Source organism: Urocampus carinirostris, chromosome 3, assembly GCF_059441175.1.
Source record: "Urocampus carinirostris isolate Australia breed hairy pipefish chromosome 3, RoL_Ucar_1.0, whole genome shotgun sequence".
Classification (NCBI taxonomy): Eukaryota; Metazoa; Chordata; class Actinopteri; order Syngnathiformes; family Syngnathidae; genus Urocampus; species Urocampus carinirostris.
Window position 1 is genome coordinate 59116830 of NC_142351.1, and position 19697 is coordinate 59136526.

The following is a 19697-nucleotide window of genomic DNA, read 5'->3' on the forward strand; positions in this document are numbered from 1 at the left end:
TTATAACATATATGTGAGGTATTTCGCCGAAAACGACATTTAAAAACCGAATAAAACTCCGTTTCTCATTCGTACACTATTTTGGTGGAGAAATTCAACGCGGTTTCAGGGAAAGAGTCTCCTTTCCTCAGTCAACTCACGTCAATAGAGGATTTAAAGCCCCCGAAAGCTAAGCTAACTTAGCCACCGGTGCGCCGTTCGGAGAAGCGTTGCCTTTCCCGGGTTGTTCAACATAGAACAAAAGGGAAGCAACATGAGAACAACATTCCCCTAAACCTGCAACACAGTTGCAATGGGCAAATAAGATAGTTAACAAGTTCGTAAGTCACACACGGCAACAAATCGGGATCAGACTTCCAGTCCTTGTTTTTAATTTTGTAGGGATCCAATTTTCCACCGTGCTTGCTTGTCTAAACTCTCCACGTAGTTTTCCATAGTGTTGATGGACAAAATCCGTACACAAACGAAGCTAGTTGAGTAAATAAATAGACAAACTGAGTAAATATTTGCTCCTCTCGCTATCACCGCTTGTAATCGACAGACTTCCAAGATGGCGGCACGAAGCCGTGTTACTATTTTTAGCACAAAGCGCGGAGCCCTCTATAGTAAGCCACAATAAATTTACTGCATGTGGGGTAAGAATTAAGACATATGCTAACTTAATTGCGTTATTTAGCAGATAAATTTGTTCGAAGAAACAACTTTGTATTTATTCTATACTGTTTGTTTTGATGTCGTGTGTAAGGTTTATTATCTTTTTGGTTTGAACAAATTTATTGACACTAAAAACAGAAAACAATCATGACAATCTCAACAGCAATTAAGCACATTCACAATATTATATTCCAATATTACGTTTTTAACAGCAAACACAAAGTGAGGTTTGAACAAACCTTCTCGAAAATCAAACATATTCACAATTTCATTATATACCATCTTTGTTAGTGTCAATAGATCCGTCCAGGCCAAAGTCGATTGTCCTCGGTCTGAACAAATCCACCGACACCAACAGCAGCAAAACACAGCCATCAAGCATATTCACAATTTCGCGTTGGTTTGAACAAATTTATTGACACTAAAAACAGAAAACAATCATGACAATCTCAACAGCAATTAAGCACATTCACAATATTATATTCCAATATTACGTTTTTAACAGCAAACACAAAGTGAGGTTTGAATAAACCTTCTCGAAAATCAAACATATTCACAATTTCATTATATAACATCTTTGTTAGTGTCAATAGATCCGTCCAGGCCAAAGTCGATTGTCCTCGGTCTGAACAAATCCACCGACACCAACAGCAGCAAAACACAGCCATCAAGCATATTCACATTTTTTTATATTTGACAATATGACGTGACGATATGACGTTTTAACATTTTTTCCTGACATTTTCAACCTTTTGGTTTGAACAAATTTATTGACACTAAAAACAGAAAACAATCATGACAATCTCAACAGCAATTAAGCACATTCACAATATTATATTCCAATATTACGTTTTTAACAGCAAACACAAAGTGAGGTTTGAACAAACCTTCTCGAAAATCAAACATATTCACAATTTCATTATATAACATCTTTGTTAGTGTCAATAGATCCGTCCAGGCCAAAGTTGATTGTCCTCGGTCTGAACAAATCCACCGACACCAACAGCAGCAAAACACAGCCATCAAGCATATTCACATTTTTTTTATATTTGACAATATGACGTGACGATATGACGTTTTAACATTTTTTCCTGACATTTTCAACATCAATTAAACAATTTCAGAGTTATTTTCTTTTAACAGTAGTTAACCAGCGTGTAAAAGGCAATACTATTGTGCAAGGGCATAGCTCTGCCATCCCACCCTCCCAAGCAGCATTCTTCCAGTCCTCTGTGTGGGTCCTTTCCATTCTGCGTGGGTCCTCTCCCTTCTGGGTTCCACAACCCAGGCCGTTGCTGCCGGGACTCCCACAGTGTAGCTCCGGCTCCCCCCTCCGGGTGGGTACAGACGAGTCTTCTTTATGGCTGCGTCCTAGGCCCGCCGCTCGCAGATTGTATGGTATCTGCAGCCATTTGGAGCACAGCCACGGGGGGGATCTGCCTGCACCTCCATACCAGCAGGTTTCTGGAGGTCCAGATGGCGTCCTTGATGGCGGCGAGAGTGAGCCAGTCCCTGGCAAAGTCGTTCCGATGCCTCCTCGACCGACTCACCCCGTAAAGCACGTACTGTGCATCAGGGACCTCTCCTGCTGGCAAGTCCGGGAACTTTCCTAGTTGTTCGGCCATTGTCCACAAGACCTTGGCAGCGCTGCACTCACAAAAAAGGTGCCTCACCGACTCCTGGGCGCCACAGCCAGGTCGAGGGCACGTCGAAGTCGCTGACATTCCTCGGTGGTAATAAAGGGAATTGCAATCATAACTGCGGGGGGCAATTGGCTGAGGTTGACAGGTACTCGGCCATGTTGGCACGAAAAAAACAATCAAGTGCAAGTGAACAAAATGCACAAATTAAAGCTAACGACACTTTAATTCCCAATAAAAGAGCGCAATGACTTAAGATTGTTGAACAGTGTGTTTACTGTACACTACTCCATGTGGCTGGTGGGCGAGTGGTAGCGAGTGAGGTGTAGCATTTTGGGAGATGAAGTCCAGTTGGGCATTCATTGCTGCCTTTTGGCTTAGCGGAGGCACTCATCTCCCAGAAGGCCTTGAGGCATAGCGAACTGCCTAAATCCGATTGTAGATATATTAGCAATGTCTGTCGTTAGCAGTGAAGAAAGACTGGCAAAGATGGAGCAGGGTGATAAAGCCTCTAACAGGTAATAATGCTTAACGATTTGTGACACTGTTCGTAAACACTGACAACTGAAAAGAGAGAAGGGGCGTTGGTTTGTAATCCTCTGCAGTATTTACGTCCAGTTGTCATCGGGTAAACACGGCCTCGAGCACACGTTCTCTTCCCGGGTGCCAATACCATATTAATATGGAAGCCAAAAATGACTTTATGGTTTAAGTTATTAGGCGTACTTTCAGATCGTGTTTTTCTTCTGCCCACTAACGATTCCTTGACAAATCAAATGCTTTTCGGTTGACTGTTTCAGTACACGAGTAACAAGTAATTTTTTGTTTGGCGTGGCAAGATTAGCAAAGGCAATTCTGTCTACGTTTAGTTTCCCTTAATAATTTTATGAGCACGTGACGAAAAAACTGTCATTTGTGACATGCTATGCTGTTGCTCAATTATACCACGAGATGTCGCTCTTGTATTTACGAGTACTGTCCCGCACGAGAAGGAGGATTTTCTGTGTTTTAGGGGCACATTATATATCGTACAGTGCAGTGCTTCTCAATTATTTTCTGTCACGCCCCCCTCGGGAGACGAAATCCTCTCGCCCTCCGCCTCCTTTCCTTCAGCGTACTGCGCCTAGTGTTCGGAACATAAAAGTAAGATAAATAGGCTGTGGAAAAAATATGTATATATATAAAGGCTCTGTCAACTCATGTGTGCATTGCTAACATATAATTAATAGAGAAAATATTTATTTTTAAACTGCACTACAGAAACACTCACGCCTCAAACTATGCACCACAAACTGACCAGGTCAAACCATATACAGTGGAACCTCGGTTCTTGACCATAATCCGTTCCAGAACCCTGTTCGAAAACCGATTTGTTCCCATTAAAAGTAATGTAAAATCGTTTGAATCCGTTCCAACACCCTGAATGTTTACCATGAACGTAGACATGAAGCTAACCCAGGCTCGTTCGCGTTTGCGTAATCTTCCGTACGAAAGATTACGCTAACATGAACGTGTACAACTAAAAAAAAATCAGGTCGTTTACACGTCATTTAGCACCAGGGTCTCCACAAAAAGTGGTGAGCGGTTAAAGAATAAAGAAAAGAATTATGAATAGGATTTCTTACCTTTGTGGTGGTCTGCAGAAGCCATGCTCTATTCCCTTGAAAGAAGGGAAACTCACACACCTTCTTCATATTTTGCTATTATTTCTTTCTGAAATGCAATAGTTGTATGCACTACCCTTCTTTTTTCACCTGTAGCAACTTTGCTGCTTGCACCGACCTTCTTCGGAGGCATAATTAGGGGCTAAAACACTCCGTTCACCGATATTTAAAGTGAAAGCGAAAAGAAGTGCGCGCGCACGTCATAACAGTTCTTCACGAGGGGTGGGGGCAATCTACACCCGTACGCAGCTCAGCATCGCACCCTAGCGTACCGACGTTCGAACTCCGATTTTTTGAACGAAAAGCGAAGCAAGAATTTCTCTAAATTTTTGGTCGAGAACCGATTTGTTCGAACTGAGAGGCGTTCGAAAACCGAGGTTCCACTGTACTGACAAATGACATTGCATAAAATCAAACTGATCACCACCACTAACTCGAGCTTAATATTTTAACACCTGCAAAACAAAAAGGTATGAAATGATTACTGCTGATTTATTTTTGTATCAAGGATGAAATGCATTATTTAGTACGTTTTGCAATTCATGTACACAGCCTTTTGAAGCAGGCCCGAACAATTCTCTGCTCCTGATCAAATTATATGATGCCAACAAAGCTTGATGGTTTACTGATGTCGAAGTCACAAAATGGAATGATTGTTGGTAGGGCTGCACGATTAACCAAAATCAAATCGATATCTCGATGTGACGTATTGCGTTTTTTTTTTATAGGATTCGTTCCCATTTGTTATTTGATTGATGGAGTCTTTGGCCACCAAGAAGTATATATTTTGTGGTTTATCAATGCCAGCCAATCAGAAGCAGGTTTTAATGGCACCAACCAATAAAGGCAAGGCAATGTTTGCAAGACGTGTGTGCACGACTTGGATAGCTAGTGTAAGCTGCCAGTCAGCCATGCACTGCGTGCACAAATGGCCACCAAAACAAACGCCTCAGCTTGTAGCTTAAGTGGCTACATTGAAAAATAATTGACAATTAAAATCGGACTCTGAGGACAGTCAGAAAAGCGCAATAAAAAGCTGATCACTAGCGGGCTCTCCCTGGATTTTAATCACGTCTGGGAATTGACGGAGGCGGCGTCAAAAGGGAAAGCTAACAGCTAGGTTAACAACTCTTTAGCCACCACTGCCGAACGTGGCTAGTCACATATGCCAGATCCAATACAAATAAAGCGGACGACTTGAAGCAATTACTCGTGGAGAACTTCTACATTTGTGACTCTTGGATTTTAATTATCACAAAGACGTTGCAGAAGTCGCAGGGATCCAACTCTAGTGTGTAGCTTGCCAGTCTTTCAATCGTTTTCTTACACTGAAAGGAATAGCTCTCCAATTTTGTTGTCCTTTTGTATCATGACAATAAAGACCATTTATTCAACTGCAATTCAGTTTTTATTTGTACATCTATGGTTGTTATTTTGTTACAGTCCTATACTCTCTGTCTCAAAGTACGTCATCTCATGTGTGCATATCACTATGTTCATGTTCTTGCCCCAAAAAAATATTAGCACGGAAAATGCATTGAAATTGCAGCTTACATCTTAAAAATCACAATTTGTTTTTTTTTCCAAAATCGTGCAGCCCTCGGCAATATTTGGTATCAAAACATAGGTTTGGGGTTGGCATTAAAGAGGACTAAATCATAAATGCTAAATGGTCTGCATTTATATAGCGCTTTTCAAGTCAATGAAAGCTTTACAATGTGCTTCACACTTACCCATTCACACACACCAATAGCGGCCGTGCAGCCATGCAAGGCGCCAACCTGCTTATTGGGGGCATTAGGGATTTTATTAAATTATTTTATTACTTTGAAAATCAAATTCAAATTTCAGCGAATCACAGAATAAAGTTGGGTAATTTAGGAGTTTAATTCGTATTATTCACATTATGTGCTGAACCTGTTCATGATTAAACAATCATAACTAACCAGTAATTTGAAGGATTTGGGCAAGTGATTGGCAAAACCCATAACAAAACATACTCTCAAGCAATGTTCCCTCTAATTTTCCACGGGTCTGAGCGTTCACACAAAGTCGGTGAGCAACGCTTGAAACAACAGTGAGCAACCATAATCCGAAGTGTGGCAAGATAATTAATTATCAAACATGTCCAAAACTTGACATCAAGTTACATTTTGCTGAGTTTCCGGCAATTCAAAATTATTTTTCTCTTTTGAATGAATTGACTCATGTACGATTGCAAGGGTTGTACGGCCTACAAACGTCGTTTGTTCTTACAATTCTTTCACAAGATATCCATTTCTTTTTATTTCCTGATATATTTTGTCGCATAATATTAACATTTTTGGGGGCTTATTTAGTCGGTTGTAAGATACAGAACTGTACTTAATCACATTTTTTAGTGGAAGTACAATGTTGGCAACAAGATTCACTTGATATAATTGGAAATTATATGAATGCAACACAAACTTTTTCTTCTTTTTTTCGTTTTTTTTTCTACTTTTTTGTTACTTTTTTCTTTTTGTTCTCCATTGACTTTTTTCCTACATTTCTTTCTTTTCTTTTTTTCTGGCTTTTTTTCTACATTTTTCCTTCTGTTTTTCTCTTCCTTTTGTTTATTTTTTTCTCAGCTTTTCAATACTTTTTCATTTTGGTATTTTTTACTTTTTTGTTCTATTCCCCCCTTCCTTTAAGTCATGTTGTGCATAATTTTACAACATATTTGGTCATGTTGGGATTAAAGAATCAAAAACAACCCGAAGAGCTGTTTAAGACCCAAAAGAGCTGGTTCCTTTTAGTGAGCCGAGCTGAAGAAGCCGGTTCTCTACTAACTTTACTCAACTTCGTTCTACTATGACTCAACTTCAAAGTACTGCATTTACGTCAGGGGAACCTGTGTATTTTTACCTTCATGCACTGTAACTGTGACTTAAGTCGCTTCTTAATCAGTAATTTTGAGCCCTCATTTTTGTGCGCTGGCTAGATTTTCTTGTGCGCTGAGAATGTGCGAGCAGTGTGCAATTGCGCACGCCCGCAGCTTAGAGGGAACACTGCTCTCAAGTGAAATTGGGGAAAGGTGCCGCCAATACATTGTTCCTATGCGTCGGCGCTTCAGTAAAAATCATGACCTTACAATTTCTGTGATGCCTCTATGGATCTTATTTTTAAGTGACCGCATTATATTGGTCGGGACAAAATATTGATAGCTCGATATGGTCGGTAACCCGTGACCTCCATCAATGCTGAATTAGTTTTCTTTTCTTTAATAAAAAAAAAACATGTCAATGAACATATGGGGTGGTGCCACTAAAGCCTATATTCAACATATTTAAATGTGAAATGTCATCTTAAGCTGTATGTAGCACCTATTTTAGAAGAGATTTTTGACGTCTTTACTCGTCATTGGTATCCAATAAGTTAGAGTCCGAAAGCATTTAATTCATTTTTCAACAAAACTAACTTAACTAGTTTAACTCATTGACATTATGCACTTTTCCTTCTTAGACAACCTACTTCAGGGGAGGAATAACGTATAAATCGGTCAATGGATTTTAACGCGGTACATATTTTGTAAGTCTTTAATCGTCATTGGTACTGAATGTGTTAATATTCTTGCCCCCCACAAAATGCATTCTTTTGCACTATTATTTTTCGCCTAAAGAAATGATTTTTATCTATGAAGAAGCACCAGCTAGTAGTACTCCGTCACTCTCTGTCTTTGGCATTTAAGCTTGGCAACACCACCTCTGCCCCTTATTTATTTTGACTGCAGTCGTCTCTTGCGGTGTCTTGGACAGCAGCTCTGTCACTTGACATTTTAACCCCGCTCCTGTGACATGGCTACAAGTATTTTTTGAGATACCGGCCACCTGCTCCAATCTTACATTTGTTCAACACACACAAGTTTCCGCAGGAGCGCAGTCAATGATGTGAAGTTACAGTGCTGTTTAAAATAATAGTGCAATGTGACTAACCAGAATATCTCAGGTTTTAATATATTTTTTTATTGTTACATACAAACAAGTTACCAGTAAGTGCAGTAGATTCTCAGAAAACAAACAAAACCCAGTATTCATAATGAGCACGCTCCGAAGGCTGTGTAATTGCACAAATAGTTCAAAAGGGTGTGTTAAAAAAATAGCAGTGTCTGCTGTTGACTGTACAAAGTGAACAATTTTAAGTATTTCCCCAAAAAAGGAAGAATTTCACAATCCTAATACTTAGTTGCATGACCACATTTTTTTCAACAATGGATTCACATGTGTGTGGCAAAGAGGATCCTTGTAACATCTCAGCAGCTCCCCAAAGTCCCTGGTTGATGGTCGCTATCGCTGGCGCCATGGCCAGGTTCTTAAAGCAGTATCTAAGAGCAACGCCCTAGCAATCGACACAGGCAAATACCATCATCCCCCGAGCAAGGCAGTCAATTTCATTAAGGCATGATAGAAACATAGAGGACAGCACGGCAGTGCAGTGGTTAGCGCGTGTGCAGGCACAGTTCTAAGGTCTTGGGAACCTCCTGTGTGGGTTCAAATCCAGCTACCGGACTTCCTGTGCGGAGTTTGTAATTTCTCCCCGTGCTTGCGTGGGTTTCCTCCGGGCACTCCGGTTTCCTCCCACATTCCAAAAACATGCATTTCAGGTGAATTGGCCGGTCCAAATTGTCCCTAGGTGGGAATGAGCGTGCAAGTTGTCTGTCCCTGTGTGCCCTGCAATTGGCTGGCAACCAGTTCAGGGTGTCCCCTGCCCACTGCCCGATGATTGCTGGGATAGGCTCCAGGACCCCCGCGACCCTGCTGAGGATAAGCGGTGCAGCTAATGAGATGAGATGAGAAACAACAGGACTCTTCCACATTGTCTCTGATTGGCAGTTGCACTTTGACCTTGAAAATCCGGGTTCCCCCAGCACACATCAGCAACATTGCTCCAACCAGATCTAAATTCACCTCTACAGCTTCAAAATATCTGATCATGCTGGAACTTGCAGTCCTGTGGGAAGAGCAAATTGAGGAAGCCAATGAAAGGAAACACACAAAGTACCAGGATCTGGTGGAGGAGGTCAGTGGTTGGAAATTTTTCTTTAAGCCAATAGAGGTCAGCTGCAGAGGTTTTGCTTGACGATCCTACTCTCCTCTTTAGCATAAGGCAACATAACTTCTTCAAGTATCTTGACATACACAGACTGATCCATGATTCCTGGTATGTGATAAATGGGCCCAACTTCAGAGTAGGAAAAACATGCCCAGACCATGATACTTGCACCACCATGCTTCACAATTCATATTAAAGTTTTTTATTCCTAGTTTGGGTATCGTATCAACCACGGTCTGTGGCTCCTGGACCCAAAAGGGACACTTTTACTTTCATCAATCCACAAATTGTTCCTCCATTTTTCTTTAGGCCATTTAATGTGTTTTTCAGCAAATTGTAACCTTTTCTGCACATGCCTTTTTTTAAACAGAGAGACTTTGCGTGGGATTCTTCAAAATACATTTCCTTCACACAGACATCTGCTAACTATCAAAGCACTCACAGGTAACTGCAGACTGTGTTTGATCGTCCTGGTGCTGATCATTTGCTGGTAATTTTCTAGATTCAAGATTCAAAGGGTTTATCGACATATGCACAGGATGGCTGGTTTCAGTATCAAAGGAGAGAGAAAAGATGCTGCTGGTTTGTTTTATCCATGCATTGACTTGATTGACATTTGCACAGAAATCAAAGTGAAACTGCAATAAGACGATTTTATTTACTCTACCTTATAAAAAGGCTGTTGTTTTAGTTTTTGCTACATTTTTTTGCACTATTTTTTGCCAGATAAGGGTTTGGCACGTTTCATTTTTGTTGTCTTTTCGAATCCTCAAAGTGAAAATGACATAAAAAACTGGATTTCTTCATTGCATTTCTTTATTTTTTTCAAATAAATGAAACATCCCATACCTCAGAAATATTGTAATGATGTTAAACTTCAGGAGGTATCCGACAATAGAGTAGTCAAGTGCAGAGTTGGGAAGGATTGTTTTTTATGAATAAGAGTATTTGTGTTATTTTATTTTAGTAACGGGGTATTCTAACGAATTATTTTTCCACCGTTACTAACGAAAGCGGTGCGTCACTTTGAATATATGGAGAGTTTAGGACGAGGTGTGTAGGCGTGGACGGGTGTTTATTTTCCTATCACTCGCAAGTAAACCATAGCATACAACTGTAAACATTAGACGGACACCGTGCATGATCAGTCAACATGGGGAATTATGGGTACAGTAGTTCTTATAAGTTTGGTTGAGGGGGTCAGAGGAAAGGCGCCAGCTGATGAGAAGGACGGGAGTGTCGGATTTCATCATGTTTTTATGAAGTGTGTGCGCCTACGCGTGTGTTTGTGTGAAACATCAGAGGACTATACCCTCTGCTCTGCCTATTCTGCCCTTGGGCAGCCCCGGTCGCGTGTTTTCTGCTTATTTCAACCTCAGTTGTGGTGTGCACGCGGGCTGTCAAGAACAGATGACCGCGGAGCATTGACGTAAGCAAGCGACGTTCACTAATAATAGTGAAGGCGGGCATCTTTATTTGATTCGCCATTGGTGGGTATGAGGAAAGGGGGAAGAGCCAGTGGGGAGTGGGTGTTGCTGCAGTCGTTGGACAGCGAGCGCACTGCCCGACTCCCCGGTGCTCGCTGGTCTCCATAACGGAAGGAAACAGAAATCATTTTGTAAAGTTTCGTTTCTCCTCCAAGCTGTTGCACACTCTTGCTCACTTTCGATGTGTCGCACTATAAATACAGCAGCGTGCACGTGTACATTATATGAATGCGAGTGTGAGTATCCGCTTGCAAATCACATTATACATTTCAAATCTCATCTCTACGTATGAGCTCTCTACCGAATTACTCAGGAGCCAGAATATCTGGCTGCTGGACGCTGACATCTGACAGTCGGTAAGTGCACTTTATTTAATTGATTTGTGCGAATACTTGGCTTGTGAATAACTGGCTACTAGTTTCAGCGTAGCCTTCTTAGACGGAAAATGAATAGAGATGAGAATTGTTAGTCTTGTGTTATTGTGTGCAGCATGCCTGGTCTATCTAAAATGTAAACCTTATCCTTTAGCTGGACACGATTGTTTGTTTTCTATGTGTTTGTTGGCATGTTACTTTTTGTGAGGGGATTTTCTATTTGAATAAATAAATTAAACAAATAGAAATCAACAGTTAGGCTGTATTAAGAGAGGATGTCAACGCTTATGCGTCATGATTTAATGCTGTAATCGAATTTACTGTGCTACCTCACTTTTTATAATGGAGTCGAGCAGCAAATTGTCGCTAGTACTGCTATTAAATCTAAGCTTAAAACACACTTCTATTCCATAGCATACAAATAACCTATATTTTATGTTGACAATATAAAGGGATGGTGTAATAATAGTCTGTGGTTTGCAATAATCTGTGCAGCCCATTGAGACTCTTTCTGATTAAGGGCTATACACATAAACATGACTTGACTACTAACTGTCATAATAACATGCTGTAACTTGAGTCATTTTTTTAACAATAAATACTAAATGCACGTGTATACTGTACTTTATAATCATTATTAGTATGATACAAGTAATATGGCTAAATCGAAAGGTGTTACGACATGTCTGTCATTGCTAAGTTTTGGCATGTCAATGGAGTCTGTTTATGTGTAAATGCTATCTTATGATAATTTAGTTTGGAGAGTAAGAAGCTTGAAGCATTTCCTTACAGAAATCGTTCACTAACTGCCAAACTGCCGCTCGCTGGAAAGTAAGTTGAGCCGAATAGACCATCTGCTGCTTATGTAGCAAGTTTGAGCTAAACCCAAAGCAATATAAAAAAAAAATTAGATCTTAAGTATTCAATCTGCAAAAACGTGCATGTTGGGAGGCTTGTATGTACTGTATGCCAAGCATCAACTTTGTCTCATCTCATTAGCCGTACCGCTTATCCTTATTAGGGTCGCGGGGGGGTTGGAGCCCATCCCAGCCATCTCCGGGCAGTGGGCAGGGGACACCCTGAACTGGTTGCCAGCCAATCGCAGGGCACACAGGGACAGACAACTCACTCGCTCAGTCACACCTAGGGACAATTTTTTTGGACCGGCCAATTCACCTGAAATGCATGTCTTTGGAATGTGGGAGGAAACCGGAGTGCCCGGAGGAAACCCACGCAAGCACGGGGAGAACATACAAACTCCGCACAGTAAGGCCGGGAGCTGGATTTGAACCCACGCAGGAGGTTCCCACGACCTCAGAACTTTGTGAAAATTATTTTTTAAATGTGATATTGACCAACATAGGCAAATATGTTGTAAACACTTGAAATATCCTGTAAAACGCTGATTGTGTAAACAGAAATTACGTCTTTAATGCCCTACACAAACCAGTGTTCACTGTTTAACAGATCTGCTTTAATTGTGAAAGACACAAGGACTGTTGTGTTTTTTCTCATTTAAAACTGGCATCGCTTCAGCAATTCAGCAAGCATTACCCAATAAATTGAAAAATAATCTTGTCAAAAGGCAAGGTAGTAACCACACAATCCGGTGTTATATTTAGAAGTGTTACTTTGCTGTTTGATGGTTGACCTTGCCCAAGACGTTTGCCTCAAGGTGTGTCCGTCCCATTCCTTTCAGAAAATGTTCATCAGTACTGTAGTCTCTGTTAAATGTGCGACTGTAAATACAGACGCGCATGATGATTCAGCATATTTAGTGGCACTTTTATTGCACCCCGGTTTGGTTTTAAAAGATAACCCACCAAATGTTCTCGGTGTGTTTGTTGTGTGTGCCCTTGCTGTGGTTATGTGTGACCCCGCTGCGATAAGATAAATGCTTTACCTCTGAATGTTCCACCTGTGGAGGTGTGTTGCTGCTATAAAGGTAGTTGGACTGAGGGGCCTGCACACAGGTACATGATTACAGTGCTAGTCTAGTGGAACAATGACAGCAGGCTTTTTACAGCCCTCGCTAGGGGAAGTGTGGATGTCTCGGATAATGCGGTTGGTTGCAAATCTTAAATTTGACTACTTTGCATTTGTGATCTTTCTGTTAGTCAACCTATTTGGTGAGTTACAAAGACAAAAATGTGTGTCTGCCTTTTATTTTACGCAACATCAGTGGAAATGTTTAAATCTAAGCTTAAAACACACTTCTTTTCTATCGCATATGAATAAACTATATTTTATGTTGACAATATTTATGTATTATTTGCCCTCATGTAGGTTTTAGATCAGGGGATGGTGTCATAATAGTTTGTGGTTTGCAATAATCTGTGGTCTGTACAGCCCTTTGAGACTCTTTGTGATTAAGGGCTATACAAATAAACATGACTTGACTTGACCTGACTTGACATGCCTGTGTTTCCTATTCTATGTCTTGTCTCAATTGACGGACATTACTTTGGTCAACTTTTATGTCTTTTCAAGTGTTTTATAAAGTTGGATTTACTTGAAATCACAACTAATGCAATCCATTTGTAGGAGGTGTTGTTTATGTAAAATGGGATGGAATTTTGACAGCTGGATTACTCTGTCCAATCTTTGCTTAGAAAGGTGATTGTCATATTAATCCACGATTAGATTACCCTGGCTTTGCCAGCCTATCTTGGAATTATTCTTTGGTTTGTGAGTAACGTTTAAATATTAAACTAACTCATACGTTATTGAGTAATGACCGCTTTTTTGTGATGACACATTGTGCAGTTGCTGTCTCATTTAGCATGTCAATAATAGCTTAGCACTTGTCATGGATTCGGGTCATCTTGTGTACTTTGGCTCCTGTTTGTTAAAGTGACAAGGGATTCAACAAAGATTTTTATGCTGCACGGAACTAAATAGTAACTGGCCCTCAATATGCAGTAACTAGGCACATACTGGCTCCTGTTTACTGTTAACATGGTGACAAGTCACAGAGTGGTGAGCTGATTGTCTTGGTAAGCTGGCTTCTGTGAGCCATCAACTGTTTTGTCAAAAAGAGCCTACAACAATTTAAGCATTTGCAAAACCTCATGCAGCAAACTAAATTTTGATATATAGTGGGACCTCTGTTATCGCGGTTAATGGGGACCAAAACCACCAGCGAAAAGTGAAAATAGATAGATAGATAGATAGATAGATACTTTGTTCATCCCCGAAGGGAAATTCACATTTCCAGCAGCATCCCTGAGCTGAGAACAATCGAGAACAATCGAAAATAACACGGGAGCTGCTGGAGTGGCTGCCATTCGTGACGGCGCCGGAAGAAAAGATTCAATTTGAATCATGTACAAACAAACAAACAATTGAATCATGTACAAACAAACAAACAAACAAAATATTCATGTTTCAATAAGTGGAGTGTTAATAAAATGGGGGGAAAATAATTTCTGATACTGATATAACCAGGTAAAACTAATTTTAAGTTACCTGTCCAAATGAATGTTGTGCCATCTCACCTTTCCCCCGCGAAGTAGCGGCGCCCCTTCAAAAAAATATATATATATTTTTTTTCCCCCCCAAAATATATATATATATATTTTTTAATTTTTTTATTTTATTAGTATTATTTTTTAGACCCGGTTAATGGGGACAAAAACCACCCGCGAAAAGTGAAAAACTGCGAAGTAGCGACGCCCCTTCAAAAATGCTTAAAAAATATATATTATTATTTTTTTATTATTTTATTTTATTGTTATTATTTTTTAGACCTGCGAAGCTCTGAACCCGCGAACGTGGAACCACAAAGTAGCGACGCCCCTTCAAAAATGCTTTAAAAAAAATATATATATATATATATATTTTTTTTTAAACTATTTTATTTTATTATTATTATTTTTTAGACCTGCGAAGCTCTGAACCTGCGAACGTGGAACCACGAAGGAGCGACGCCCCTTTAAAAATGCTTAAAAGAATATATATATATTTTCTTTTTTTTTCTTTTTAATTATTTTATTTTATTATTATTATTTTTTTTAGACCTGCGAACGTGGAACCACGAAGTAGCGACGCCCCTTCAAAAATGCTTTAAAAAAAAAAAATAAAAATAAAAAAAAAAAAATATTTATATATATATATATATATATATATATATATAATTATTTTATTATTATTATTTCTTTTTAGGCCCGCGAAGCTCTGAACCTGCGAACGTCGAACCGCAAAAGTAGCGAGGTCCCATTGTACATTGTAACACAGGTATTCATTTTATCAGATCATAATCGTGGTCTCGGATAGGATTCTGTGGTAATGGGGAAACATGTAAACAACTGATAAAAGGGTACAAAAGCCTATCGCACAAATTTTACTTGATGTCTTTTTAAATTTATTGACTATTCTATTACCTTTTTTTTTTTTCTGTTGTTCCTTCTGTTATTTACGGGTGTGTCAAGTGTATATGTTTAGTGTTTGTGTTGATGTATGATGGTGGAATCAAACGTCTGTCAAAATTTGTGTGAGAAATAAAAAGTTATATAAAAAAAAAAGGGTACAAAAGGCCCTTGTGAGTAACTTTGGAAATTCAAGCTTGTGTTTTTATTCCCAGGCACGCACTCACATGTTTGCAAACATTAAAATCCTGAATATGTATCTCCCTTATCTCTACATTGTATTTTTGTTATCGTGCGAGACTTTGCTCCTTTTTTTTTTTGTTAGGAAAATCTGGTACTTCTGGTATGGCATTCCGTGCCATTACAATGTGAAAAATCAGTTAAGTATCCCAATGATAAATGCAGAACATAGTTTTTGGAGTTTTAAGCTTTCAAGTGTTCTCCAAACAATTTTTCTCACTCTTACCACCACCTCTTGGACCTGTTGCCCCCTAACAGGTGCTACAAGTCCCTTAGAATAAGGACTAACAGGTTTCTTTCCTGGGGGCATCACGACCCTAAACAAGCGTATAAAAGTGTGAAGGATATATCTTGTCAGTTGCATTGGAAAATGGGTACTCATATCTTCCAAATTATAGCCAGCATATTCTGCAGTATATAGGGCACACAGGGTTATGAGGCGCACTTGGGAAATTTCTTGCCAATTTGAGGTTTTTCAATTGTGCTTCATAGTCCGTAAAATATGGTATTTGTCTGTTTCTGTAACAAGTTGTAACCTGGTTGATTTTTGGTTAAAAGCGTGAAATTAGATGTTTTTTAGTGAGTGTCAAGCTCTGTTGTGTGTTAACAGCGGAGGTGCTGAAGGCTCCCTGGACCGACTTCTTCCCTCTGTAAGCACGGGACTTTCACCACGCAAAAGGACAACCAGTCAGTGCAAGTCCGAGCCACCTCTTCTGCGCACCTCCAAGCGCACCATCTACACTGCCGGCCGACCCCCCTGGTACAATGAGCACGGCACCCAATCCAAAGACGCCTTCGTCATTGGTAGGCTTTGTCACATACATACACTGAGAATAACCGATGTTTACTTACTGTATAATAATAATAATACTTTGTACTTCGAAGCGCCTTTCAGGACACCCGAGATTGCACAATAAGTACTGTTTTTCTATTTATTTGTATTTAAGTCATGTCTCAATAGATTAGTTCCCAGTGGCATACCGTGAATTTTACACTTGGAAATTCACACTAGTTTGAATTAGTGATGTTCGGGAACGACAATTTTTTTCAGGGATTCTGTGTTAATGTTAAGCAAAGTCAAGTCAAGTAATTTTTATCTGTATAGCCCTTAATCAGAAAGCGTCTCAAAGGGCTGCACAGGTTATTGCACAGACTATTATTTCAGACTATTATTACACCATCCCCTGATCTGGAAACAACATGAGGGCAAGGAAAAACTCAAAAACCTCAACATGAGGAAAATGAAGAAACCTTGAGAAGGGACCACACATGTGGTATCCCCCTTTCAGGATTACCAGGCAAAGGAGGTTGCAATTATAAATAATACAGAGATATTGTCCACAAAAAGTATAGGTTATTCATATGCTATAGAGTAGAAGTGTGTCGTGAGCTTAGATTTAAACATTTCCACTGAGGTTACAGATCGGATTTCAGGGGGAAGAGCATTCCACCGTACCGGTGCCCTTATGGAGAACGCTCTCGAACCTGCGGAACACTTCTTGGCTGTTGGGATCACCAGTAGGCCGGCACTTTCAGAACGAAGGTTTCGGACCAGAACATAGGGGGAAATCAGATCTGAAAGATATGAGGGAGCAAGTCCATGTATGATTTTGTATAATACTAAGACAACCTTAAAATCACATCTTAGGCTAACAGGGAGCCAATGCAGGTTAGCCAAAATCGGCGTGATGTGATCGGACTTTTTTGTCCTAGGTAAAAGCCTCGCTGCAGCATTCTGTACCAGCTGAAGAGTCTTGATTCTGGAGTTTGGGAGACCGGAGAGTAGCGCATTACAGTAATCGAGATGGGAGGTAACAAACGCGTGAATTATAATCTCCGCATCCGACTGAGATAGCATAGGACGAATTTTAGCAATGTTGCGAAGATGGAAGAAAGCGGTTCTAGTAATTTTCTTCACATGTGTTTGAAAGGACAGATCGGGGTCAAATATAAAGGAATATAAAACAAACAAAAAAACAAAACTCAGAAAGCCAATAGTGCATGTATTCTCCTTAAAGGGATTCTCAAATTCTAAAACATTCAAAATGTGAGAAAATATTACATGTTTTTTGCATTATATGTATTCCAATTATTTTCAGAGATAATGCATTTTGAAGACGGTTTGTCTCGTCTTTGACTTTCTGAGCTCTGACGTCATCTGAAGCACACCAGTACCCTAGCTAGCCAGTCACCCTATTGGTTTACGTGTTAACTAGTCGAAAATGTTTTGTGTTTTAAGCCAAGTTTTGGTAGTTTTTGTGGAGAATGTGTTGTGTCGCAGATGGGTGCAGCAATGGTACAACAAATGGCGAGCAGCAAAAATGGTGCGAATGGGCCAAAATAACACAGGACACTGCAAGCTAGCCTGCTGCCATAGACGACAAACCGTGACCGACCTGCGAAAAAAAAACGCGCGGCTGGCTGACCGGCCACATGCAGTAAGCAGCCAGGATAGATAGATAGATAGATAGATAGATACTTTATTGATCCCCGCGATTAACAAAGAACCAACAACAACAAAACACTACCACAGCAACAAACACGAACCCAGCCAGGAGAAAAAACAATGAGAACAGCAGGCTCGCCAGCTAGCCGACTGCTAACGAGGCTAAAACTGGAAGCCTTCGGGAGCCCGCAATCTCACGGAAAGCTATCTGGACAATATCCTATTAATTGCATGACAAGCGGCAAAAGCACGGGAGGAAAAGTCAAAATCACATATCTAAAATGAGGCAGTCAAAAAAGAAACAGACATTGTACACGACGGCATTTAAACTTACCGTTTGACGATCAACTCACACAAAACAGTCAGAAGCCCCCCAGTAGGTAAGTTCTATATACTCCAAGCTTAAATGAGCGCTTTGCATTCGCTGATTACTTCAGAAGCTGTCTGTTTTTCAACAAGACGCGTTGTTTGTTTTGCTTCTCGATGACATCTTGTGACGTCACAGCTCTAGGGAATATGAGATCAAACTGTCTTCTTTGAAAATTAATTTCTCGAGATCCATGGCGTGTGGAATATTTTGGAACATATCTGCATGATTGTGGGGAAAACTTTGTGTAGAGGGTTAACTGTGAGCTCTTGGCACGATCGTTTTGGTTAATCACCACCCCTTAGCCTTGTGAAGGCCTCAATGTTTCTCCAGGACTTTATGCAGGCTAGAGTTAAAATCGGCCTTAAAAATCCAGCCCGACCCAATCAGCCCGTGGGTTTTGAAGCCCGAGCCCAAACGATTAACTTGATTGTAGGGACTGAGCCCGAAGTGAACCTGAAGCAGCGCTGACGGGCAGCATCAGGTTTACTTCAGCGCCGAAGTGCGTGCAGAACCCAAGTTCAGTGCCGAAGTATGTTACTCAAGTAAAAGTACTGTTACTTTAGAATAATATTATTCTAGTAGAAGTAAAAATTAGTCATATAAATCTTACTTGAGTAAAAGTGCACTGAACTGCGTGGATGCTAAGCAGATCCTCCACGAGTAAAAACATAAAAACGGCGAATGAGAAGCCCGGCCCCGCCAGACCTATTAATTGATGAGCCCTAGATCCTTCCTCTAATGCAGGCCCGTTTGAACCAATTCAAAATTTGATTGGCTAAACCTACAACGTTATTACAGCTATTCTATGCTGCCGGACGGCTGCACAAAATGTTTAAGGTATTTGGGCAGATCTCTGATCTTAGCAACAAGTCATCCTGAAATGTGATTAGTTAAATTCTTCAATATGAAAGTACTTGACTTTCAAATTCCTGGGTGTGCACATCTCCGACGACCTCTCCTGGTCTGCAAACACCAGAGCGGTGGTAGGGAAGGCCCAGCAGCGACTGCACTTCCTGAGATTGCTCAGGAAAAATAACCTAAAACAGCAGCTGCAGGTGTCCTTCTACAAAGCCACAGTGGAGAGCATCCTAACATACTGCATCACGGTGTGGTATGCTGGGTGCACAGCAGCAGACAGGAAAAAGCTCCAGAGGATCATCAAAACAGCCCAGAGAATCGTCGGCTGCTCTCTGCCCAGTCTGGAGGACATTGCCTGCTCTTGCTACCTTAGCAGAGCAGGAAACATCATCAAGGACTTTTCTCACCCCGGCCACCATCTCTTCGACCTGCTGCCTTCCGGCAAGCGCTACAGGTCACACAAAGCAAAAACGAACAGACTCAGAGACAGTTTTTTCCCCACAGCCATTACCACCCTAAACAGACAC

At 40.5% G+C, this 19697-nt stretch overlaps 1 protein-coding gene across 6 annotated transcripts in view; it reads left to right on the plus strand.

Annotated features, from left to right (window-relative positions):
• Positions 1–2670: 2670 nt before the first annotated feature.
• uckl1b (uridine-cytidine kinase 1-like 1b) overlaps positions 2671–19697 on the plus strand; it is a 39114-nt gene continuing 22087 nt past the window's right edge. For 2 of the 6 annotated variants that reach the window (XM_088332744.1, XM_088332748.1), the window contains exons 1-2: positions 10546–10871; positions 16107–16300. In XM_088332744.1, coding sequence (XP_088188870.1) covers positions 10804–10871; positions 16107–16300 — 262 coding nt within the window. In that variant the 5' untranslated portion in view covers positions 10546–10803. Of the gene's footprint in view, positions 2813–10542; positions 10872–16106; positions 16301–19697 lie in introns of those variants that run through there. The other 4 variants (XM_088332746.1, XM_088332749.1, XM_088332747.1 and 1 more) reach the window with 3 other exon arrangements.